General features: G+C 40.8%; 1 protein-coding gene and 1 long non-coding RNA gene across 7 annotated transcripts in view; one reads left to right on the top strand and one right to left on the bottom strand.

The window, feature by feature from the left end:
• The window catches only part of SREK1 (splicing regulatory glutamic acid and lysine rich protein 1), a 50,857-nt gene extending 27,904 nt beyond the window's left edge, over positions 1–22,953 (bottom strand). The window contains exons 1-4 of one of the 5 annotated variants that reach the window (XM_075066987.1): positions 22,700–22,892; positions 11,702–11,835; positions 3,067–7,894; positions 2,660–2,775 (exon numbers count right to left, since the gene is read on the bottom strand). In XM_075066987.1, the coding sequence (XP_074923088.1) occupies positions 2,660–2,722 (63 nt within the window). In that variant the 5' untranslated portion in view covers positions 2,723–2,775; positions 3,067–7,894; positions 11,702–11,835; positions 22,700–22,892. Of the gene's footprint in view, positions 1–2,472; positions 2,579–2,659; positions 2,776–3,066; positions 7,895–11,701; positions 11,836–22,699 lie in introns of those variants that run through there. The other 4 variants (XM_032781100.2, XM_075066988.1, XM_032781105.2 and 1 more) reach the window with 4 other exon arrangements.
• The window catches only part of LOC116825245 (uncharacterized), a 295,317-nt gene continuing 294,605 nt past the window's right edge, over positions 22,700–23,411 (top strand). For both annotated transcript variants that reach the window (XR_012656089.1, XR_004373801.2), the window contains exon 1: positions 22,700–22,807. This is a non-coding gene — a long non-coding RNA (uncharacterized LOC116825245). The remainder of the gene's footprint in view (positions 22,808–23,411) is intronic.

The following is a 23,411-nucleotide window of genomic DNA, read 5'->3' as shown; positions in this document are numbered from 1 at the left end:
GAAAGCCTTGTCTGTGTCTCTTGGACCATGAAGTACAAACATTATCTTTTGATCTAATCTGAACATGCAATGGAAAAATAAATACACTTTTGGGGACTGGAAACCCTTTTCATTTTAGTCTATAAATTACCAGAGATAAAAATGCTACAGGTAATGGCCTTCTCTCATACATGAGTCTGAAAATACCTGAGCGCTATTTACGGCAAATCTGGTTTCCCAAACATACATTGACAATATTAAAAACAAATCTTTAAAACTGAAACAACACAACCACTACATTTGTGTTGATGATAAATTTTCTTAAAATATGTTAAAACATCCACATTTACATCCATCCACCTATAGTGGGAAAAAAAAATCTCTGACTCAGAAATATTTGCCTTGCTTCGACTGAATGACAACGGAAGATGCTGAATCAAGTTGGAATCTGCAAAGCCTGAAACAAGGGGTTAGAAGTTTCCTTGTTTTGATAGGTGTGATTACTTTCCTAATCTGCATGTTTTCTAAACAAACTACATCCATCCACTCAAAGGAAAGGTTAGATAAGCTTTTAATTGAATGAGAGAAGTGGAAAAGGCACACGACAGGTTATGCAAGCCAATATCCTCTGGACAAAATTTCTTTACTATCTCACTATCTTCAACTATAAATTAAATTAGAAATTGTTTTCCTTACAAAAAATAGTCAGTCATTTTCTGCAGCATCAAAATGCAATAATGCCTTTACTTTCCAAAATGTGGAAGTGATCTCTCATGACAGATGCCATAACATTATGTGGTTAGTAAAATCAGTTGACCAGTTGAGTCCAAGTCTAAGCATTATCTTCTCCACAAAGAACAAAGCAAGTTCTTTGCTATTGAAGAAGTATTTATAACAAATGTCATAACTCCTGATCAGTCTATGCATTAGGTCTATTGTATCATTCGCAGTGCTATAAAAATTAGTACCTGAATTTATTTTAGGCTGCAACAGAGTACTGGTCAATATGTCTTAAATTCTTCCTGAATTACTTTAATAACAAAAAACTCTGAGAGTAGAATTGGGCAGAGATTCTAAAAAATTATTTAAAATGCTGAAGGTTGAATACTTTTTCTTGGCTAAAGTCCTAAAGTGCAGATAAAGTGAGCAGTTAACTTCTGAAAGATGACTTATAATAAACAGGGATAATTTGTGCTAGGTGATTAGATTAATCTGGTTTAAATTCCCAACAGTGGATTATTTATGGCTGGAGCAGGGGCATTTATGGGCACAAGTCGTTGAAGTGTCAGTAACAACATTTTTGACTAATGAATTTCCCTGTTTACAGGAAATTACAAAAGGATTGAACTATTAATAATTTTTAAGGAATTTTGTCTTTTCATTTTAGAAGGAAATTTTTTAAAATACTACAGTGTCCCTAATAAAACTACTAGGGTGAGCCGGTGTCATTCTGTGCATATTAGTTTGCAGAGAGTCAGTAGGAATCTATCATGTGTGTCTAACTAGTAGCTTGATGACTACTGCTTCTTTATGAATATTCACATTGTCTACAAGGACTAACAGGGCAGAAATAATCATATTCTAGAAAGGAATAATCCTTACCAGAAGGAAGAAAAGAGTCCTTTCCAATGTTTCTAAAACTGTTGCCTGAGCCCTTAGCTACGCCTGCTTTTCTTATGCCATTTTGTATATGAGGAAGAGACCTTAGAACGTTCATTTCTTCTAGAGGTTTGATCAATATCAAACTAAGAAGTTGAAAGTGTTGGTAATGATGCCTGTAACAGAGTTTGGTGAGGAGCCATTCAAGGGCACACTGTTGTTGCCAGTGTCTGTAGTGATGCTGTCAAACGTACAATGCAGAAATCTAGGATAGTATCAATAACAGTTCTGGTGAATGCAGAGCTGCAGCAAGGTCAGTAGCTCAAGGCCTCCTTTCCTCAAATAACGTGGGGCTGGTGACAGGGGACAGAGGGAGGACTCATTAAGCCTAGTTTTGTTGAAGGAAGTTCTGCTTATTCCTCCGTTCCTGGTGGAGAGGGAAGGGGGATGGTAGCCTGTTGCTGCCAGAAAGGGTTAGCAGAAACAGAAGGGAAGTTGAATATGCAATAAGTAGAAGCTAGAGAATATAAAAGCCTCCGTTCTTTTTGCAGTGATAGCATTTTGAGACAAATGTGCAATAGCCCCTGTCATTGGAGGGAGTGTGCTTGAGCATCCTAACATGGCATTGTAGCCTTCCAAAAGACTGAATGTGTTTAAACTATATTATTATTTGGGGAAGGGGAATGGTTGGTAGTATACGCATTGGGTCAGATTTTGCTCCTGTCTATACCCATTCAACTAAGATGGATGTAATCAAAGACAGAATCTAGCCCAGTACTTTGCAGAATAGAAATTTGGAAATAGAGAAAAACAGCATGAATGTGCTGGCCATACTGTAGGCTGACTTCTTGAGAAAAATCAAGACAGAGGGATTTAGTGTCTTCACTGACTTACTAGGTAGGGTGTGATGTCATGGGACTAGGATATTACAACTTAGTAGACAGGATGTGATGTCATGGAACTGGGCTATTCCTTTTCTCTGAACCCAGAAGGGGAGAATTCTTAGATGGGCTGAAGGAGGGAACTAGAAGAAACAGAACAGCTTATTAACTCCAAGTCAAAGAGATTAAATTTTCCTTACAGTAGTCAGCGGAGTTGGTGTGGGTATAGGAAGCAACCCTGCACCAGGCATCAGGCTTGTCATAGTAGGAGCAGGAGCCAATAAAGAGAGGGCTTTGGCTTCATCTGGGATTTTACCTGGAGAAGCAAATGGAAGTGTTAGAGAAAGTTTGAACACCAAACCAATGTTATTCTTTTTATGATTTTACAATTTACCCTTGCACTTAAAAACAATAGTAAAGAAAAATGAATCTATCTACCAGATCCTTACAAAAAACAAATAAGAACTTAAGTTTTTCCTTTTACCCTGCTCTACTAGGAAAAACAAAAGTCAGCAAAACTTCAAAGACTAGCAATCTCATTAATGGATTATTATTTTAAAAACTGAATAATGTAGACAATTATTTAACACTTTGAGCTATGGGTCACCTGTACTGGAAACTTAATGTTCATGAACCAAACGATATCAAGCATGGACGCTTTCCCAGGGCGGTGTTTTCGCGGTGATCGAAAGTTGTGTTACACATGACAACCGTTCGTGTAGGCTGCATCACTAATAGCACACAGAACATCAGATACAGAAAAGAAGAACATTTTTTAAAGTTTAATCCCCAGAAATGGCAAATAACCAAACTAGTTTAAAAAAAAAAAAAAAAAAAAAGAAGTATGTGCTAATTGAAATCTGTCCCTTTTCTTTTATGGCTGCTACCTGCTTTTGATAAATAAATAAATATAAAAATGACCAATGACCCCATACAAACTCTGTACTGCAGGTAGAATCAATAGGGGGGGGAAAACAAAAAAAAAAAAAAAGACTTGCACTGTTTCTCTTTCTAGGTTGTCTCAATATAACTGGGACTACAAGAGACTTGTGTGTCTTGTAATCTAACTGTAAATTTACTGAGATAGTTGCTCAATTACGTTTCTCTTCTAAATAGACTACACTTTCATAAAAAATATATATTGCAACTGTGACTAACAAACTCTCGCTGTTGTCATGCCAATAGTTTTTTAAAATAATTTCTCATCTGAATAAAATGAATGATGACTATATGTATAGTTATAACAAAAATGCTGGGCTAAGAAATCTTCAGAGTATTAAACTCTATAATATTTAAAACAATTTGCTAAATGCAGATACTGATTTCCAATGCAAGGGAATTAAATCACCACAAAATCTAAACAGTGAACTGAAAAACTGTGAGAGAATTCCTAATCATACTAAATAATTCAGGACTCCCTAATCTGCACCAAATTGCCAAAGTAACCATAAAACAGCCCTCATACATTACCTCATGCAATTTAGAGGTATTAACCGCTTTCTACAATAATGAACTTTATAAGTACTATAACAGTACTCTTCTGGTAGTACTTCAATTTGCACATACATTTTCATTACAGATCTCTAACTTCAGGAGTTTATAATGAATACATACAAAAGGACTCCTGATTTAAAAGTAAAATATAGGGTAAATTTTCAAAGCACTATGCAAAGTCTTGGCAGTGCAATTCCCATTAAAGCCCACGGGAGTTATTTGACTAAAAGAATGTTTTGAAAATATGCACCACAATTTGCAGCTCTAGAATGTATTTGAGTTGCTCAGTCCAAAAGAAAATAAATATAAATAAACTCAATTTTAATGTGAATAGATGCTGAATGAAAGAAATAAAAAAAACACAATTTCATCTAGAATTTATATTGCACTGCTGTTAATCAAAACAGCTATTTAACTTTAAGATACATTCTGTGAAACTTTGGTCCATAATGTACAACAGACCAAGCCACATAGCCATCTTAAAGAGAAAAATAAAATCAAATTATTAGTGTCTGAGAATTACCTTCACAGTAACTTCTTCCGTAACTTTTAAAAAACATATCTGATCTAAAGCCAAAATTGTATTTAGCATGAATATAGCGCTTTACAGGCCTTGTTTTAAATTTAGACATGTGATAGCATGTGAACTTATAACCCTGATTTGCATGACTGCTCATGAAAAAGCAAGTATTTGCTTGCACAAGTTGTCAATTATGCTGCTGAACAGATAGTTAGCAACATAACCACAGTAACTGTGCATGCAGATTAGGTATATATTTACACAGCTGATTTTGGGGAAATAATAATTTATGTTTTTAAATTGCTGTTGAAACATGAACTAACCATGAGGGTTGATATTACAGAGCAATGAGGCCCTAATCCTGCAGAGATATCCTCCTGTCTTTACACTTGGCACCTATACAAAATCCCACAAAGTCAATGGGACTTTACATGGGTGGATCCACCTACAGGAAGCTAGTAGTAATGCTGCATTCTAACGTAGACCCCACAGTGCACTTAAGCACATGACTAATTTAAGCATACACTTAAATCTATCCCTATTCTGCAAGCACTTAAACATATGCTTAACTTTAAGTAGGTGCTTAACATGCTTAAGTGCTTTGTTGAATAGGGACTGAATTTAGAACATGCTTAAATATTTAGTTGAATGAGGGTCATCAGTTCAGAAAGGTACTTAAGCATGCGCCTAGACTTCAAGCGTAAGAACAATGCCACTGAAGTCAATGGGGCTATTCATATATTTACAATTAGGTACATGCTAAAGTAACTTTGCTGACTCATGACCGCATAAGGTAAACTATTATAGCAGTCTGCCAGGATAACATGCATTTTAAATTGAAATTTTTATTGAAATTTCCCTAATACTTTTGGTTTCTCACCTATGTTAAAAAAATTAAGTAGAGCTGGTCAAAGTTTTTCCATACAATTTTACTTAAAAAAGTGGCTTTTTCTCAAAGATCTTTTCATGAAAAATTATCAATATCTGGGTTCTACAGACGTTTCTTCAATATTTTCATTGATTTTTTAAAATCAAACTCATGCTCAAAAATATTCAACAAAAACTTCACATACTAAAATGCTGTGGAAACTGTCCCCAAAAATGAATCAATTTAAAACCCTGAAAAATGGAAACAGTTTAGAAATTTCAGAAATTTTCCACCAAAAAAAAAGAAAAAAAAAGTTTTCCTCTTCCCCCACCCTCTACCGGAACTCTAGTAAAAAGCTGATCAGATTATTTAGCATTGAAAATCAATTTAAGAGCTCCAAAGGAACCTGTTATGTTCTTGAGTAAATACATATTTTATTACCTTTCTTAATCTTTTTTATAAAAATGGAATACAAACCCAGAAAAAATATAAACAACATTTAGGCTATTGCACAATCTGACTTCTGTTAAGACATTTAAGTTTAAGGCTCGCATCTTTTTCTTAATGCATATTGCTATGGGATGGGTGAAGTCAAGCCTTAAAAGTTGAACTGAAATGCTTTCCCCAAATATATGTATTTATTTAAAAAGTGTATCATTTCAATGTCATAGATCGATTTCTTGACTTATTTCACTTTATGCTAGTGCCTTAAAATAGTTTTAATGACCTTTGGGTGTTCAGTAATAAATGACAGATCTGATTCTCATTTGCAATAAGGCCCCTTCACACTGTTCTAGCATTACAAAGAGACCTCTTAAGTGGAGTGTAAATTACTTTTACATCCATTTTAGGACACTTTGGTGGATCAGCGGCTTGATCTACATTTCAAATTTATACTGGCATAGCTATATGGGTCAGAAGTGTGAAAAATTCACATCCCCTAGCGACACAGGTATGCTGTCAAAAGCCCCAGTGTAGATACAACTATGCTGACAGAAAAATGCTTTCATTAGAATGTTGTTCAGGGAGGTGGCGCTCTCACACATGGAGAAAACTCCTCCTATCAGTGTGTTCTGCAAGTGCACTGAAGAGCTATGCCAGCATAACTATGATAGCACTGGCTCTGTAGTGTAGACATGGCTTGCCAGAGCAATGTAAAGTGGCCTTAGTGTAAATGACAATTAGGCCTGACATCAGTAAAATTATAGTGTATTAGTCACAAGATTCCATCCTTATGCAAGTGTTCAGAAGGGATCAGTATCCTTGTGTTTTGTACTATAAACTGCTGGATGATTAAAAAAAAAACAAATACACCAGCTTCAGTGATGAACAAGTATGTTCAATCAAAGACATTTTATGCTCATATCTAATTTGGAGATTAGAAGAATAAATTATTTTCCTAATATATTTGATCACTGGGAAATACAAACTTATGGATGAAACCATTTCTTAGAAAATTCCTTTCTGTTGCATCTAAATGAAAATGCCATTCTAATGTGTAAATGTTAAAAAACAAACACCTCCCCAACAAAAAAACAACAAAAACAAAAAGTTGTTTCCATCTTCCCACATATAGCAATGTTAAAAGACAACATATCTGACAGAACACTCTCTCATCAAAGCCTCAGAATCCATTTACACTAACGTGTGGTAAAGGTTTTTCTTGAACAATAGTAATACATGAAATCCCAAGCCCACTGAAGTCAATGATGAAACCTTCGTTAACATCAATGGAGTCAGAATTTCACCCACAGTGAATAAAAATTCTAGAATGTTCAGAATTTTCTCAAGAGTCATTCCAAAATAGATATCTTAACTTCTTCATAATAAAAATTAATACAAATTATGCAGTGCTGGTTATACAGCTGGTTATACAGCTTAAAATAAAACTGTGCTTCTGATCATGGGAAAGAGACTGATTAAGAGCCACGACTTTGTTTGGAAAGGTAGATTCTTAAGAAGGAAGTAATAAGAAAGAAAGTTTCAGCTGGCTTTTTCAGAGAAGTACTTTTGAAAATATGGTCTAAGAAGGAACACACACATCTGAGAGCTGATATATCTTTATCACTATTTTAGTCTTCAGACATCAAATACTGATCTGCCTGTCATAGTTGAATTAAGATGCTTAAACATATCTCTAAGGCAGTGATTATCCCTAGTTTACAACAGAGAATTTAGCTGACCTAATTCAACACTTGGTGTCTATACCATCCACCACCCTCATAAACAGCATCAGAAAGTCAACTTTAAAATGAAACATCATGAACCCTTTATAAAACACCATTTTTACAGAACTGAAGAACCAGTTCACAAGTAGAAGTGAAAGAGATTCAGCAAAAACAAAAAACAAAACAAAAAAAGGGACAAAATAAAAAAAAAAGAAAGGAAAGCAAAATAAAAAATAAAAACAGAGACAGGGCGTCCATCTTCAGCGGGCCAGACTTCGATCTCATTTCCCCCATGAAGGTTTCACTTGACGGCAGGTTTAGTGGCATGGCAAACAATGCCTAACTCAGGCAAGAGTAACAGGTCTGCCTTGGCCAGTCTAGTCATCTAATAATGCACAAATATCACACAGAGAAAACATACAAAACCAAATTAATAGTCAAAATCCATCTACCAGAAAATGTGGACATAAAGTTTAGAATGATGGTTAGGGCAACATCTTTGTTACGTTTCAACCTTTGCTTTCTGAAGGTATAACATTTAAAAAACAAACAAAACAAAAACAAAAAAATATAAACAGAAACAACCCCAGAAAACCTGTGATGCACAAACAAAGAAAAGGGTAACATTTTGACAGTGAAATGGAATTTTACTTCATTTAAAATATCATTTTTGGTTAATAAAGTAGCAGTGGTGAAGTACATATATGATTATAATAAAATGAACATTATTTTCAATGCTTAGGGGTTCCCTCTTCACACACTACTGAGGTTGCATGTTGAAAGGCACTCTATATTTATTTTTTTTAAACCGAGCCTTCTGTATCCTTTTCTATCCATTTCATCAAGCTTCATTTCTGTACACCAGGCCTTTCAGAAATGGCACTTTTGGCCAACGGCAGAATTTAAACTTTGCAGTAGAACACGGCTGATACTGCTTCAGCAGCCCATAGTATCAATCACGTTTACAGCTGTATCACCAAAAATTGCACTGTGTTCTCCAGAGCCATATATATCAGCACACATCTCCTTGGAAAGTTAAACTATCGTCAACACAGATAGTATTTACAAACTAACATGAATGGTTTTGTAATAACGTTGTACAGAAACAGCATATTTATGGTGTGAAATTTTCAAGTGGGTTTGTCCCACAACCCAATCATATATTCAGTTAGTTGTATACAAGCTCTGTATTTTTCTGTAGAGTCCACAGTGACTTGTAAACAAACTGCTATACAATAATAGTCCTGCTTTCACATTGCCTCTGTCAGCTATGAAATGGCTTGAACATGATTGGGGAGGTAAAAAATATGTTCTCTTAACTTCTGTTGTATTCTTCCTCTAATATTATTTATCACTAAGAGACACAGAAAAATTCACCTTTACCTGCCTGCTGCCATGCCACCTTAGACTGTGACCCCATCACAAGGAAAACCCAAGAAGTGGTGTTGATTCATTAGGAAGCAATCTTCCCTCTCTGGCAGTACTGAACCAGTGTTTGAGTTTTCTAGATGAGACATAAAAACTAAAATTGTTCCCGATCATCCTCATGAATGATCTTGTGGGACCGTTTCAAGTGTATCAACGCTCATCAGATATCTTCGGCCCACCTGGATTCCTTTTGCAGTTTCAATTGGATACAGTATTATTTTTTTCTCCCTGACTTAAAGGTAAATAGTCAAAACCTATACTCCATGAAGCTCAGAAATATGTGCTGTATGTCCAAATTAACATGGTTGTGGGCACAGTAGCACATAAATAAGATTTAAATAACCTTTAAAAAAAAATACTTTCAAGGATCCACGAAAGTCTGCTTGCTCTGCTCAGATTGCTACAGACATCCCAGTACGGATCATTCTGTAGGCCAGAGATTGGCAAATTACAGCCCGCAGGCAACATCCGGCCTGTGTGACCATCCTGCCTGGCCCCTGAGCTCCCAGCCTGTCTCCCTTCCCTGCCTCAGCTCGTGGTGCCGCCAGCACTCTGGGCAGTGGGGCTGCAAGCTCCTGCTAGGCAGTATGGTGGCATGGCTGGCTCTGGCCAGGCAGCATGGCTGCCAGTCCTGGTACTCTGAGTGGCATGATAAGGGGGCAGGGAGCCGGGGGGGGGGGGAAGAGGTTGGGGGTTGGATAAAGGGCAGAGAGTACCGAGGAGCAGTCAGGAGATAGGGGGCAGTTGGATAGGCATGGGAGTCTCCGGGGGGACCTGTCAAGGGGCAGGGGTGTGGCTAGGGGTCAGGGCAATCAGGGGACAGGGAGCAGGGGGGGCTGGATAGGGAGTGGGGTCCCAAGGGGACAGTTAGATGTGAGGGGTCCCGGGGAGGAGAGACGGTGGCAGCCAGGAGACAAGGAGCAGGGAGGTTTAGATGGGTCAGGGGTCTGCGGGGGGGAGTCAGGGGAGGGAAGTGGGAGGGGCCAGGCTGTTTGGGGAGGCATAGCCTTCCCTACTCAACCCTCCATACAGTTTTAGAACCCCGATGTGGTCCTCAGGCCAAAAAGTTTGCCCACCCTTGCTGTAGGCATAGAACTCAAGCAACAGCTCTTGGTATGTTTGCTGTGCCAAAATAAGGCTCTCTCGGGGGTAATGTTAACAAACCCAAAGAAGCCAAAAAACAGACTGTGTGGACCCAAACAGTATTTTTTTTAAGAGATCAATTTAGATTTATTAATTAACTGACTATTTGGTTAGTGGTGGCATTCAACAGACGTATTAGCTTTGCAGATTACCATTAGCTCACTCTGATTTCCTGTGCAAGGGAAGACAGCTGGTATGTACACCTAAAGATGGTTGCATTCCACTGGTTTAAGAAAGTTATTTCTATGGACTTATGGCCCAGATCCTACAATCTGATCTATGTGGACAGACACTTAGGGCTTGCCTATACTACAGTCACTAAAGCAGCATAGCTATGGCACTATACCTACGCTGCTGTAGTACCGTAACGTAGACACTTCCTACAGCGATGTAATGAGTTTTACCTGTCACTGTAGGTAATCCACCTCCCTGAGTGGCAGTCACTAGACTGATGGAGCCTAACTGCATCATCAGAGTGGGTTAGGTCAGCATAGCAATAGCGGATTTTTCAAACCTCTGAGCAACGTAGCTATGCTGATATAAATTTTAAGTGTAGGCCTGGCCTAAATGCCACATGGCATCCCAATGAAGTCAATGGGGCACTGCATATGTGCACGGATCTGTCTATGTGCATCAGATTGCAGTATCAAGACCATAATTTGCAAAGCGCTTAACTAGTAACTTGAACATTTTATACTCAAGTAGTAAATGGAACCATAAACATTGAAAATATTTCTACTGGAGAAACCTAAACTGACAAAATACTTAGTCATGTCTGTACTTAACATTAGAACTGGAATTCCTGAAGACAGTCCAGTTCTGAAGTTTTATTTAAAGATTTGATTAAATAATTTATCTAAATTTAGCTTAAGGCTCAGATTTTAAAATGCATACAGGCATTGCTGCACTCAGCACTACAATGTCTAACTCATTTAGAAGTCTCAGTCTCATTTTTCTGAAGGATTTGGGCTCCATAGTGCCTAAATCTCACTAGAAAGAGAGACTGATTTCTAAACTAGTTAGGTATTGCAATGCTGAGTGCAGCAATTCCTATATACGCCTTTACAAATCTGGTCCCAAATGAAGTTGCAGCTTAACTGATGTTATAATTTAAGAGGTGAAGGATTACTAAACTTTTTAAAAACAACAATAAACCAAAGCACAGTTAGGCCCTGAACTGCAATCTGCTCTGTGCAGGGAGACTCCCTCACCTTTGCAGGAACACACTGACGTGAATGAAGACTCTGGATAGGCATGAGGGTCTGCTCATGTGGATCAGACTGGAGGATAGCAGTCTTATTTCATAATTTTTTTTGAAGTATTTCCACATACAAGTATGGAAAAACTACTAATTTAAATTAACTTATTAATTTTGCTTATGCATAGTTACTGCTAAATGAATACAAGAGATGTTTAAAAGTGTAGCCAACATATTTTACTACGTTTTCTTTTAACAGTTTATACTTTTTACCTTTTTCAAATCTAAAATTTTGCTTACAAAAAGATGAGGGAGAAAAATAAAAAGAAGTGCGTCAGTTACTTGCCAGTTTCTGAGAAAGCTAAAGGCAATTAACATATAGGACAAAGACCAACGTTACAGAAGAATGTCTGAAATACCAACCTTCTGCACAGGGTACGACTATCAGAGCTCTATCAATAAAAACGGTGTTAGTTAGATGCTGGGCCACACCAACACTTGATGCTTCACGAAACTTAATATAACATACTTTGGAGGAAAAAGCAAGAGGAGCGTTGCTGCAAAATAAAAAGGAAAAATCACTTAGTATCATGAAAACACAGATTTTAGGTTTTCCTCAAAAGTCTTTTTTAGTTTACTTATACACATTCACAGGAAGATATCTACAGAAAAAATTAACTGAATCACTCATTTCTCATCCACATTCACAACAATTGTACTATCTTCCTCTTAGAAAGGATTTAATAGTGGCAGAGTGTAGCTATGAGGTCTTCTATTAATAAGGCACAGTGCCTTCAGAAAACCTGCTATAGAACATTTATCGGTATAATCCAAAAATCATAATGTAAATTGAACTATAGCACACTTGTCAATAAATGGAAAACATTTAATCTTTCTTTTCCCAAATAGCCTTTGTTCACTTATTGTAGAGCACAAAATTAAGTCATCTGTAGTGGGTCCTCCAGACATCAGCACATATTAATTGATTTCCATGTCTATGCCCTTAATTAGACCCTGATCATTCTTGTTAATAAAAAAATGTTCTACAATAGCAGGAAAATTGGTCTTAGCTTACTGGTGGAAAGAAGGGCTCTATCTGCTACTTTAGCACAGTGTATTAAAGTATGTAATAACCTCATCATGAAAAAACTCACAGAACAGATTAAGATGAAACACTGAAGACAAAACAAGAAATATCTGTCAGCATATTCATTAGACACCCTATTAATCAAGGTTTTAGCCTTATTTTTTCTAAATGCCATGGTCTTGACCAGTCAAGTTCATATCTGTGTACCATATACTATGCATAGACTTGGCAGAAATTAAAGTTTCTAAAAAACAATTTTGAGGGATAATATTGATGTTAATTTTTAAGCTTTTTTTATGTTAATCTATTAAAATTTTTGCAATTTGGGGAAATTATAGAGTGGTTGGCAATACTTATTTAATTTTAGTTGAATTTTAATATTGAAAAAGATAAAACTTTTAATATTGAAAAAGATAAAACTTTATAGTAATGAAAAAACAAATTGTGTATTTTAACATGTAATATTGACAAAGTAAATATTCTTAAATCAAACTCTAGTAAGTTCTCAAGTAGCATTTTTCTAACTTTGCTTATCTGTACATGTTTATTGTTATTGAGGAAAATATTTGCATGCCTAGGATGAAATTGACATTTGCCGACATGTACTGATAAAAAATATAATCCTTTAAGCCTAACTATGCACAATGAAATCACTTCTGGAAGATTTATTTTAAAATTATTTTAACTGTTCTCTAAACAGGGTTTATAGCCATTGTACAAATATTCACTTTATATTCTCCATGTCAAAAGTAGATTAGTGGTATCTCAGACTTCTTGAAAGACTAAAAATAGGCATAAAATGTGATCTTACTGGGATTTGCGAATTGCATTCAGCAAGACCCAGAAGAAGCTCATGTGATAATGTCTTTTAATAAAGCAGCCAACAATGGAAAATTTGCTACTTCCTTTCTGAGACTGGCCTCTACCCGTCAGATATATTTAAACAGTGGCTCTCTTCCTGCAAATACTGGAAACAGTTCAGACCTTCCATGAGGCACTTGAGGTTGCTTACACCCCTTAAGTCCTCACTCCAGTTGAGTACTTCCAGAACTGTGTGCAATTACTAAATCCTAATTAGCAGAACATAAACTTCTCAACAGAAATGCCTTATTTCACCATATTAACTATATAAATGAACCTGAAGAATCATTACATAGCAACCCAGGGGCACTTAAATTTCAGAGCATGAGTAGAAAGACAGTCATTAGATGAAAAGCTTGCCATTCTGGATCTGATCTCTCCCCCAGTCAGAGGCATTTGGGACACAGCAAGAGGGAAGAAAAAATAAATATGTGAGTGAGAGATTAGGAGAACAGAAAAAGGCACGTTTCTCCTTCTTCCCACAAAAGAATGCTCCTGCGGAGCAACGTAGGCCTGGTCTACACTAGATAATTAGGCCAGCATAATTATGCTGCTCAGAGTGTGAAAAATGCATACCCCTAAGCAGAATGGTAAACAGTAACTCCTCATTTTAAGTCATCCCGGTTAACACAGTTTCATTGTTACATTGCTGAACAGTCAGGGAACATGTTCATTTAGAGTTGTGCAATGCTCCACTCTTATGTTGTTTGGCTGCCTGCTTTCTCCACAGCTGGCAGCCTCCCTACGCACCCCCCTGCCCGCTCTCCACACACACTGCCTCTCACTTGCTGGCAGACCCCATGGATAGGCACCTTCCCCCTTCTCCCCCGCCTCCTGCCCGCAGCAATCAGTTGGCTTGCGGCATTTTGGGGACAGGAGGGAGTGGGGAGGAGTGAGGACTCGGTGTGCAGACTTCCCCCTCCCTCCTGCCCCAGGCAACCAGCTGGCTTGCGGCTTTAGAATGCAGGGGAGGAAGGGGGAGGAGCAAGGAGACAGTGTAGGAAGTAAAAGGGGAGGTGGGGGGGAGAAGAGGCAGGTCAAGGATGGGGACTCGGAGGAAAGGGGGGAGTGGGTGGGCTGAAGGTTGAGCCTCCCCCTGCCCCCCTAGTGCTTGCAGAGTAGGGAAAGCTGCCGCTGCTGCGCAATGTGCTTCTCCTAGTCTACAGCACCTTCAGACTCCTTGCCTGTCTCATCTCCAGTGCCAGTGGGCTGTGCCTGTGTTGGATAAGGCAGGGGCACCTCCCAACTATTGTACAGTACCTGTATTAAATTGCTTATTTAAAATGTATATAATGCCTTTTGTCTGGCAATCTTTTTTCCCTCCAGAACCTAATCCCCTCTACTTACACTAATTCTTATGGGGAAATTGGATTCGCTTAACATCGTTTCACTTAAAGTCGCATTTGTCAGGAACATAACTACACCGTTAGGTGAGGAATTACTGTACACAGAGAAACATGGGGACTGGGCTCTGAGCTCTATTGGAACTGGTTTATCTGCAGCTGAGTAAGCTTCTGCGACACAATATGTATCTATCTGGCTATGGAGAATTTGGGTGACAAGGCATTTAAGGAAGGAACGAAATTGATGAGAAATCAATATATTCTTGCTTCATATTTAAATGGCTAACTTTGAACCCCTAAGGACTAGAGATTTACTGGGTTTTGGGGGGGTTGGGTCCCCACCCCAAAATGCTTTAGATTCAGTAGACTCTGACAGGTTTCAGAGTAGCAGCTGTGTTAGTCTGTATCTGCAAAAAGTATAAGAGTACGTGGCACCTTAGAGACTAACAAATTTATTTGACCATAAGTTTTTGATGAAGTGGGCTGTAGGAGAAAGGGCCGCTTCTTTCTGGCCGCTGGCTGTGTGGCTGCCCCTGCTCCTCCACGGGCCAGAGGACTCAGGGCCGCATTCTGAAAGGGGCTTTAGAGCTGCAGGCCAGGACCCCGGGGCCCCCTTAGCCCAGGACCCTAAATTCCCTGTGTTCCGGGTGGCGAGGTTTCCTGCTCATTCTCTCCCTCCTCCGGCCACCCTTCCCTACCCCCCAGCAGCGCTCCTCCTGCCACGCCCCCCAATGGATTGTCTTGCTCACTTGTTCATGTAGTTCTGACTGGATTGCATAAGCAGGCCTCTAGGAAAGATGATGTCCCAGAAACCTCCATGCAATCTTCGACTAGGTCTGAGTACAATGGACTATTTGATCCATTACCACTGCCACCTCCTTTATCATCTTCTGAATCACTCTTATTAGAAGAGTAGTGGAAAGCTGATAGAGCAGCCAATTCTAGGGTGACCAGATGTCCCGATTTTATAGGGACAGTTCCGATTTTTGGGTCTTTTTCTTATATAGGTTCCTATTACCCCCCATCCCAATTTTTCATATTTGCTGTCTGGTTACCCTAGCCAATTCACTCATTTAGACATTTTAAAGTCTTGCATCCAAGAGTTTTAAAAAAGCAGGCTGGGGAGCTTGCTGAGGAGCGTTCAATAAGCTTTGGAACATTGGAAAAGTTCCAAAAGATCAGCAGAAAGGTAACATTATGCTGATTTTTAAAAAGGGTAAAAGAATGACCCAGGTAATTATAGAACTGTCAGCCTGACATCGATCCTGAACAAGATAATGGAGCAGTTGATATGGAACCTGACTAATAAAGAACTAAAGGAAGACAGTGTAATTAATATAAATCAACATGGGTTTATGGAAAATACTCCTGAGAGAATTCTGTGCCAAAAAATTAGAAGTTCTGCACACAATATTTTAAAATTCTGCAAATTTTATTTGTCAATAAATAAATGTGGTTCCAGCATGGCAGTGGAGAGCACAGGCCACTGACTGCATTGAAGTGGGAGATTACCCTGAAGCCCTCACCTACCCTGGTGCAGGAACTCGGCAGGAGGCTGCACCTGACCCAGACACAGTGCAGGCTGGGCCTGCCCCTCTGCGCCAGGTGCACAAGGTCTGGGTAGGCAAGCTCAGCCCAGCAGGATCCAAATGTGGAGGGGCTTAGTATGGTGGGATCCAGGTGTGGGTTGAGAGGCTTCTGTGTGGGGCAATCTGGATGCACAGGGCTTGTTGGGGTAGTTCTGGGTGCAGAGGCAATGGGACCCTGCAGGGGATCCAGGTGAAGATGATTGGGCCTCAGCAGGGGGTGGGGGGAGCTCCGTGGGGGGGAGGGGTGTCCAGGTGCTGGGGGAGTGGAGCTTGATGGGGTGAGGGTCCAGGTGCAGCTGCTTGGGGATCAGTGGGGTGGGGGTCTGGGTGTGGGGGGCTCAGAAGAGTCCAAGTGTAGAGGCTTCAATGGGCTTGCTTAACAGGTGAGGCCCAGTTGCTCCTGAGGGGACGCTGCATGATGGGCTCCTGCTTTTCTCCTGCAATTCCCCTATCCCTTTCTCCATCCCCCTCCTCCCCATTCCTCTCCCCTTCCTTCAACACTGCCTCTTTTCTCCACCCTCTCTTCCCTCATTCCCCCACCTCCCTTACCCAGCCTCACCATGGACACTCACAGAAAGGCTCCCAGCACACAGAAGGAGAGAACAACAGGCACTAGGATCCTGGAGGTGGCGTTCAGCTGCAGAGGTGGCATAGAGCAGCAGAGTCAGTGGAGTTGAGGGGAAGCCTCCTTCAGATGGGCAGCTCTGCGCTTGCAGAATTATTTTTTTTGCAGGGGGGATGGGGTGCACTAGCACATAAACCTGTGTGCCTCCCCATGCCTTGCCTTTGCTTGGGGGGACAACCTGCCCCCCCGCAAAAAATGCACCCATGGTCATCTCCTCCCGCAGCTGCAGCTTCCCTTTGCTTTCCTGTCATTTTCAGCAGGGAAGCACAGGAATTCTGCAGGGTGGAGTCAGGGGAGTATGTGAAAGCTGAAGCTAGAAAAATTCAGACCGGAAATAAGGCATAAATTCTTAACGGTAAGAGTAATTTACCAAGATTTTCCATCGGACAATTTTTAAAATAACAGTTTTAAGAGTTAATGAAGAAGTTCAAAGTTCTTTCTAAGGGTTTCTTCTATCACCTAGTCTGTTGAAGAGTGGTTAGGAAGCAATTCCCCTTAGCAGGAGTTACCACAATCTTTGCCAGGGATGTCACTGCTGCATCAACTTTAAGGAAGATCAAGAAGTTGAAGAATTGAAGAACTTTTTGACTGAGACTTCTCCTTTGTCAGGAGTTTCCCAAACGGAAGAAAAAAGGAAGAAGGGGAATTCTGATTTAATTTTATGCATTTGTTTTAGCCTGCACATGCACATTTAATCTATGGAGTTATTGCCTTCTTCTCTATTGTAACAAACAGCTGAGAGAAAGAGAGACTCTCTCACTTCTCAGAATTATTGCGATCCAAAACCAATTCTTTAGGAGAAGAGCTAGAACTGAAGGAAAGAGATGACATTTTAGGCTTTTAGAGTTTACTTTTGTCTTTTATGGGGGTGTGGTCACACTCATAAGGAAGATGTTCGTGTATTACCTTAGAGGACCTAGCTTGCTGTCAGAGGGGTCTTCAGCTAAGCAGGCTAATCATAATCTGAAATGTAAGTGAAGAGAAAGACCAAGGAAACGTCCTTAAGAGCCCAGATCTTTCTCATGGGGAAAAAGGATATTCTATTTTTTGCCAAGTGACTCATTTACCTACTTAAGAGGTTAGGATGGGACCAGATGCCCTTCAGAGGTAGACTGGAGCAAGGGATCAGGTAGCTTTTCAGATTTACTCCAAAGAGTCTTGATTGGTGTGAATGGTCTGGTTTGGTAAGACTCAAAAGCTAAAGAAGACGAAACAGATTTTGTAGTGGTATCTCCAGACGAATCTCAGCTGCTGCAAGGGGATGCAGAGGTTACTAAAAGCCATACAAACACTGAGCCTTAGCAAAGCAACAGTGGGTTGGGACCAAGCCTGGCAGAGCTTCTCCTCTATTTTCTGGGCGTCTCCTCACATAGGGACCTCTTAACCTTCGGCTTGCTCTGCCATAATAACGCAGGAGGAAACAAACAGAGGCCCCGTCTAGACTACGCGCCGTATCGGCGCGTTAAAATCGATTGCTCGGGGATCGATATATCGCGTCTGATCTGGACGGGATATATCGATCCCAGAGCGCGCTTAGATCGATTCCGGAACTCCACCAAAACAAACGGAGTTCCGGAATCGACATGGCGAGCCGCGCACATCGATCCCGCGTGGTGAAGACCGGTAAGTAAATCGATTTTAGATATTCGATTTCAGCTACGCTATTCTCGTAGCTGAAATTGCGTATCTAAAAATCGATTTTCGCGCGTAGTGTAGACGTGGCCAGAGAGAAGGAAGGTAGTGGATGGTCCTGTTTGGGAAGTAAAGCCCCTGAAGCCATTTGGTCCCCTAAGGCAGACAATGGAATGAGGTAAAAAGATTCTGCTCACTACTACCAATGCTTAAAAGCAGGGAGTTCAATGGGTAAGAGAGGAGTGCAGACAGCCAGTCTGCGGTCTGTGAGCAAGCCTTTGGGTCTTGTGAACAGGTACAAACTGTCTCCTGTACTGGCATTAAAAAACGAAGAGTCACAGTCTTGGATTGAAGGAGATGCTAGGACCCATAAATAGTCTATTAGCACAAGAAGTCCTGGTACACGGAATATACATACAAAAAATATTGTCCACGGATGATGATAAAAAGAAAATTATATATATATATATATATATATATATATATATATATATACTCTCAGAGGCCCAGTGCTGGCACACACAGGGGGCAGAGAGTGCCCCCTGGGGAGCAGACTCCCAGATTCCAGCTCACTTGAGGGGTAGAAAGAGGGGTTCAGACCACCCAGATCCTGGCACATATACAGAAGGGGAAAATGTGAGATCAACAGTCACCTATACCTATTTTCCCCCAGCCCTTCTGCCACTCACCTCCATGTGTACTCCCCAAAGCCCCCAACCACTCTCACATCCCATACTACCCATCCCCATTTATCCATCTCTTCTTGCACTTCCAAACCTTCATCCTCCCCTTATTCCCCCCCACTCCTTTACTCCCCTGCCAGCAAGCATTCATACATTTATTTTTTAAACAAAAATACTTTGATTATATTCCCCCAAAATAAAATCTGAAAAAGCCTCACTCAGAGATTTCAGCAATATGCCACCCAATCTTTTCCATATTGCTACACAAGATGTGACCTGAACCAAGGGTATGTCTACACTATAAATACTACAGTAGCAGAGCTGCAACTATGCCAGTGATAACTAATATTGTGAATTCTATCTGAAAGTATGGGAGTTCAAACAGACTCTGTCAAATTAAAACAATGAAACTTTTTTTTTTTTAAAAAGTATTTTTTTTTATCTATGTACCAATAGCTCAGATAACTGAAACCAGATAAAATTTTAAAATCTAACTTTTTTATCATCATTTCTGTTTGATTTATTTATTTTACTTGGAAATTGAAGACAAAATAGTCAGCTCCACTTTTTTGAGTCAATTTCACTTTCTTCTTCTCAGGTGCAGTACCATACTGCCACACTGCAGTTGAACTTGCTAGACCTAAATTTGTAAATCCAAATAAAATAAATATTAATATATTCTTCTATTTTGAACCCAAACTTCTTAACAGTGACCCTTTACTATTCATAATGTGTACTTTTTTGTTCTTAAAAGCTTTGAGGAAGATTCTTGGAAATGTAATTCCATTCTAAAATCTAAACCCAATAAACATGTAACAAAGAAATCAGAAAAGTATTCTTAACAGTCTGTACTGAATTCCTGTCTGACATTCGTTGCTGTCACTTTGTTAACTCAGTGGACTTTTTCTTAAATATGCCTTTGCTACTAATGCATATATATATATATATATATATATATATATTATTCCCTGTGCTTGTCTTAATGTTTAAAAAAAGTGCTTTTCAAATGACTGCTGTGTTCAGAAAGCCTATTTTATTTTAATTTTAATTGTCAACAAGTATGTTATTGTTGGTGCACAAGAGAAATTAATTTAATGCCTCAGTTTTATCTAAAATATTAATTTCAAACCATGTCAAGTATTGGAACTCCAGTACCATTTGGCACTAGATTATGTATTTATTTTTATTTTAAAAGAGGTTTAAATAAGATAAAATCTAAAATAAAATTACAGAAAAATGGGAACATATCCTCTATCCCACAACATTTCTGAACACAGAACGGATCCACCATAGCTGAGGTTTAAATCTCTTTAATATGCACATTGTGACAAAATTCCTCCTCTACCTCGGTGGGTCCTGCGCTTATTGGCAGATTTGTTCACCTCAGTGATCTTCTCCTCTTGTGGAACCCACAGTCTGGGTCAACTCCTCCTGTGTCTGATCAGGAGTTGGGAGGTTTGGGGGGAACCCGGGCCCGCCCTCTACTCCGGGTTCCAGCCCAGGGCCCTGTGGATTGCAGCTGTCTATAGTGCCTCCTTAACAGCTGCATGACACTAACAACTCCCTGGGCTACTCCCAATGGCCTCCTCAAACACCTTCTTTATCCTAACCACAGTACCTTCCTCCTGTCCGATAACAACTTTCCTCCTCAACATCTCCAGCAGTACACACTCACTCCAGTTCCTTGCCTTCTGCTCCAGCTCTGCACAACACACCCTGCTCCTCCTGCCTGACTAGAATGACTCCTGTTTTTAAACCCATGTGTGCTGATTACCCTGCCTTTGATTGGCTGCAGGTGTTCTAATTAAAGTAGCTATCTCTACTGCCTTCTAGAAAGATCTTAATTGGCTCAAGGTGCCTTGATTAACCTGGAGCAACTGCCATTTGGTTATCAGGGTACTAGGGACTTGTTTAGCCTGGGGCTAACATACCTGTTTCTCAGTACTTTACTGTAGCTATCTGGCCTTGCCCCATCACAACATGTAAATTAAGATTTGCTGTGGTATTGGATTTCAGTTCAATTTAAGTTTTAAATATATACTATTTATTGCACAAACAGATTTCTCTATGGTGTGAAAGGAGCATCCACTTTATTTAAATCTTACAACACAAAACAATAATAAATAAGATCAACAGCTGCATCCAACCTTACATTTGGAAGAAAACTCATGTTAATTAGCAAATATCTGTAGAGCAATTTTAAAATAAAATATAGCATATAAGTGCTACGTTAAGGCTATTTTAAGTTTCTCCCTGTGAATATAGAAGATTATATTGTAAGTATGTCAATAAGATCTTAAATCTCATTTTGGATTTTTTTTTAAACATTCCTCATTTAGAAATTCCCTAGTCCAATATATTTTGATGGAAGTATCCTTATTTCTCCCTACCCTCCATCTCTACTTATAGCTTTCAAACATTCAGTGATACATATACTTTCAGTTTCAAAGGACAGAGATGTCATCTGGAAAAAGTGCCTTCTCCCTTTTTCTATTTGCTGCTGTGAAGTACCACCCATAAGCCCAGCAAATATTTAAAAGGGTCACATTAAACTCAAACCATCAAAAAAAAAATCAAGCTAATGTGTGAAAATGTTTTACGTACTGTGGTTACACATTCACACAGAACTAAATACTATTATAGATAGAAGAGATTAGTTATTTTTCCTCTTTTTTCAACCTTGTTTACTGTAATCATTTCAGAACACTTAGTGTAAGGCCAGTTTCATTCTTTAAAGTGATAATCACTTTTCCCTTTGTGTACACCTTTTACAGAGCAACACTTAAAAAAAAATAGGAAAGCAAGACTGTAAAACAACAAAAATTGGTAGGTGGGCTTAGGGACAGATATGGTACCTGGTAAGCTGGAACTACTTCTGAGTTTATATACTTTATAAACAGAGATGAGACTCCATCACCAAAGTGAGGTTTCGGGCCGGGTGGTAGAGAGGAGACTCCCCCATTGGGGTGGCCTTTAGTTTAGTCCCAGAGAGGGGGTAAGAAACGAGGCCCCCCTCATCGTGCAGGGACTAAGGGGGAACAGCTCCACTCACTAAGGGATGAGAGTGGGAGCAGACTCCCATCATTGGGAGTAGGTTCAAAGGAGAGTCCCCTTCCGAGGGATTCAGGACTGAGACCAGAGTGGGCGAAGGTTCAGGGCAAGGGCCAGAGTGGCGGAGCAGGGAGAAGGAAACTCCCCTCACTGGGGGGCTCAGGGAAGTGTCAGGCTCCAGGACAGCCGGCGGGGGACGACTCAGGTTCACTTTTCTACAGTCGCTGAGCCCAAGGGACTTGACCCGTCAGGAGCCCGCAGCCCCGACTCCGGTTACCAGGCTACAGAGACCGCTCTGAGTCGGAGCGGAGACAACATACACCCCGCGGCTCCCTCCCTGTGGCTGGGGGAAGGGCAGGTTCCAGGCGGCAGCCGCCATCTTAGCTTCGGGCAACATTCCTTCCCGTAGAGCGGAAAAGCACAAATAAATTGGATCACGTGACCCCAAAGCCATGGAGATACGCCGGCCGCCCATAATCAAGATGGCCTCCGCGGCATCCCACAAGCCTCTCTGGGCCCCTCTCTTCGGCCCGGGCAAGGCCTCACTTACTCTGGGGGATAAAGGCGCAGCTCCTCGATTTCTCCTAGGAAGCCGAAGAGCGTCCGCATCTGCTCGCTGGTTACTGCCGAGGAGAGGTTGGTGACTTGGATGACGGAGGTAGGGCCCAAGGGGAAGCCGAGCGGCACCCCGATTCCACCGCTGTTCATCATGGCAGCACCTCCACAACCGCTCCGTGCTGTGCGCTCGCAGCCAAGGGCTCAGGAGGCGGGCCCAACCATAGAGAGGAGCGTGCGGTGCCTGTTAGAGAGTCCCGGCGTGGGGACGCTCTAGCCTCGACATCGGCTGCTCGGTGGCGGTGGCGGTTTTTCTCCCTCCAGCCTCCTGTAGGCCCGTGGGGGAAGTGTCGAGGCGAAGGGCTGGGTCGGTCGGTCGCTTCGCGGAGGGCTGCTGCGCTGCCTCGGTCGTGCGGGCCCCCTAGGTCCGGCCTGTTCCGCGGGTCACCCACCGGGCCCGTGCGCCGCCCCGCCCCCGGCGGCCAAAGCGGCTTGGGCGGGCGCTGCGCTAGCGCGGGGCCGGGAACCTGCTGGTGGCTCGGCCGACGTTGGGGGAGCGGCATCCAGCCCACAGCTGAAGGAGTTGCCAGGCGGGCGCCGCCAGCTCCGGAGCACGCGCCTGGCTCTCCAGCTGCCCCCATTGGCAAGGCAGAGCTGGGCCCCCAGTGGCGTTTCGGTTCCTTGCGCACGTGAGCTGTTCTGAGTGT

This window comes from Chelonoidis abingdonii, chromosome 6, assembly GCF_003597395.2.
Source record: "Chelonoidis abingdonii isolate Lonesome George chromosome 6, CheloAbing_2.0, whole genome shotgun sequence".
NCBI lineage: Eukaryota > Metazoa > Chordata > Testudines > Testudinidae > Chelonoidis > Chelonoidis abingdonii.
Note: the sequence above shows the minus strand (reverse complement) of the source record. Positions and strands in the feature narration are given on the sequence as shown.